The 2500-nt window shown below is 37.4% G+C and overlaps 1 protein-coding gene across 1 annotated transcript in view; it reads right to left on the reverse strand.

Annotated features, from left to right (window-relative positions):
- LOC113812615 (platelet binding protein GspB) overlaps positions 1-2500 on the reverse strand; it is a 10136-nt gene that overhangs the window by 663 nt on the left and 6973 nt on the right. The window contains exon 2 of the mRNA XM_070141737.1: positions 1-2500. This exon is cut by the window's left edge and continues 663 nt beyond it; it is cut by the window's right edge and continues 2746 nt beyond it. Coding sequence (XP_069997838.1) covers positions 1706-2500 — 795 coding nt within the window. The 3' untranslated portion in view covers positions 1-1705.

A 2500-nucleotide genomic window follows, 5' to 3' on the forward strand; every position in this document is an offset into this window, starting at 1 on the left:
AAAAGAAAAACACTTTCTACAGAGGTGTTGAAAATGGCAGCCATTCCCAAATATATTACTTGTGACAATATCTTTGACCAGAAAGTTTCTTAATTATATGAATGAATATTTCTCTCAACATTTATTATAAGATAATATGGTAATTATAAACAGAACAATTTTCTAAAAATCTTAAATAATTTGATATCAATATAAGTACTATCAGTTGTCAAGAAAAAAATATAGTAGGCATTTCTAATTAATTAACTTTAGCCCTTCTCTCTACAACCCCCAAAATTCTATTACATAAATAACAATGAAAAGAACATAAAGCACCTGGGCAATTATCTGTACATAGGTTGCACTGACTGTGTTTTCTCTTTCTTGAATTAAAATCTATATCCTTAACCATTCTGTCTGCATGATATGAGAGGAAGTCCTATCACTGGGCTCATAAATTGAGATTCACTCTCCATTCAAGATTACACGGTGATAACAATGCTGATACACACTTGCCTTGTCTAGGCCTTTTATTTACCCATTTCATGATAAATGCACTGCACTCACAGATTAAAGCTCATGCACAAGAACTGGATGCAAAGATGGTGAAAGCAGCCAAAACAGCACCAGGAACACACAAGCCTGGTACCATCAAGTATACAGGCAGAAAATTAGTGTTTTACATATGATCAAAAACTTCCCTTGATATACATGGCACAAATGTCTTTTTCTTCTTACCACTGAAGAGCAACACATGAGATGCAGAAAACATTAAGGTTAATAAATGCTGTATAACCAGAGAGCCTACAAATGCCAAAAGCAAATAATCAATCACAAATCTTAAAAAGTAAAACATAACAGTGCACAAAAAGATATCAAAATTCATCACCCTAACTCATATACTTGCAATAATCAACCTTATAAAATAAAGCTTTCCCAACACAATAAAAAGAAAGATCTGTCTCTGGCATCAGCTTACCATGCTGCAAGCACCATCAGAGTCACATGAAAATGCTTGAATATCTAAGTACTTATTTAAAAACAAAAAAAAATTAAAATGCAATGTAAATGAAATGCATATTTCATTAGACGAGAGCCCCAGACACAAAGAAAAGGTATCACGGAGAGACTAGGGACTATCAATGCACAGCGTTAGCACCCACTTCCTCTATCCTTTGAAAGAAAAAAAAAATGCAGTCTCAGGCTAATACTGTTGAAACAATGACAAAAAAAGAAAAATATCTTTGGTTTACAGAGAGTATGTTAATAAACATTTACACATAAACATCACTCTTAGTTGTCTCTTCACCTATGTTACACAGCAAGAAAGTCGGTGGCACTTAGAAATCACACCTATTAATGCCATTCTTTTCAGGAACCCGAAGTTTATGTCTAATTGGGCTGATTCAACAGTACACTGACTCCTTCTTCATGTCCTGACAACTTATCACAGCAGCACTTGCAATCCTTGTGGCAAGATCATTTATTCCTTTTTTTTTCTTTTTTTATTAGTATTTCTATTAAAGTATATAAAGCCCAGCAAACTGGACCTAAGAAATTGCAGTCATAAATCATTTAAAACTCACCAAATTACAGCAAGTGAATTTATAATGAAATCTATAATGCAATTTATTTTTATTCTTCTATAATCTGGAATATACATAACCAAAACAGTGATTTCTTCATAAATATAAGTTCTGAAAACCAGTTACACACTGTCAACATATCACTTTGGCTTTGGAGCCAAAATAGGTTTCACCTCTTGGCTTTTTCTGGACGGTGCTTTTGTTGAAGGCTTGAGGTCTTGAGATTCGGCTTCCTTCTTCTCAAATTTCTGTTGCAAGGAAGCAACGTGTGTGTTGCTTATCCGACCAGCACGGTTTGGCCCGGAGGTTCCAGGTCCAGTAGTGGGTTTGCTGGCCGGACCACCTGGCACCTTACCAACTGCTTGGATTGGTTTTGCAGTCTGTTTCTTTGGTCCCGTCTTCTCTGTTGCTTTGTCAGAGGGCTTGCTGCTAACTTTATTTCCTGTCTTGTCTGAAGGTTTGCTGCCTATCTTTTCTGATTTCTCTACTTTACTTACTGGCTTTGGGTCAACCTTATCGGATGATCCGGTTGTTAATTTCTTGGCTCCAGGTTGTGGCGTTGTACTACGGCTTTTATCTGCACGACCACTACTTGTTGCTGTGGTGTTACGTGTGGGTGTGGTGCCCCTACTAGTTGGTGTTGTGCCTCTTGTTGGTGATAAGACTCTTCCTGGCTTTCCTGTTGGTGTTGTTGCTTTTGACTGAGAAACAGACCCACGGCCTCGTGAACCACTGGTTGGGGAGAGAATGGATTCTTTTTCATTTCCATCTTTTGTGGCTGATGATCCTTTATCCTCTGTAGAAGTGGATGAAACTACAAGTTTATCTGGTGGGAATATAACCTTATCCGGTGGGAATACTGGCCGTGTGAGACGTGGAACATTTGCTATGCTAGTACTAGTGGGGACTGTTGCTTCTGTCCCAGCTTTTGCTGT

This window comes from Penaeus vannamei, chromosome 28, assembly GCF_042767895.1.
Source record: "Penaeus vannamei isolate JL-2024 chromosome 28, ASM4276789v1, whole genome shotgun sequence".
Lineage (NCBI taxonomy): Eukaryota > Metazoa > Arthropoda > Malacostraca > Decapoda > Penaeidae > Penaeus > Penaeus vannamei.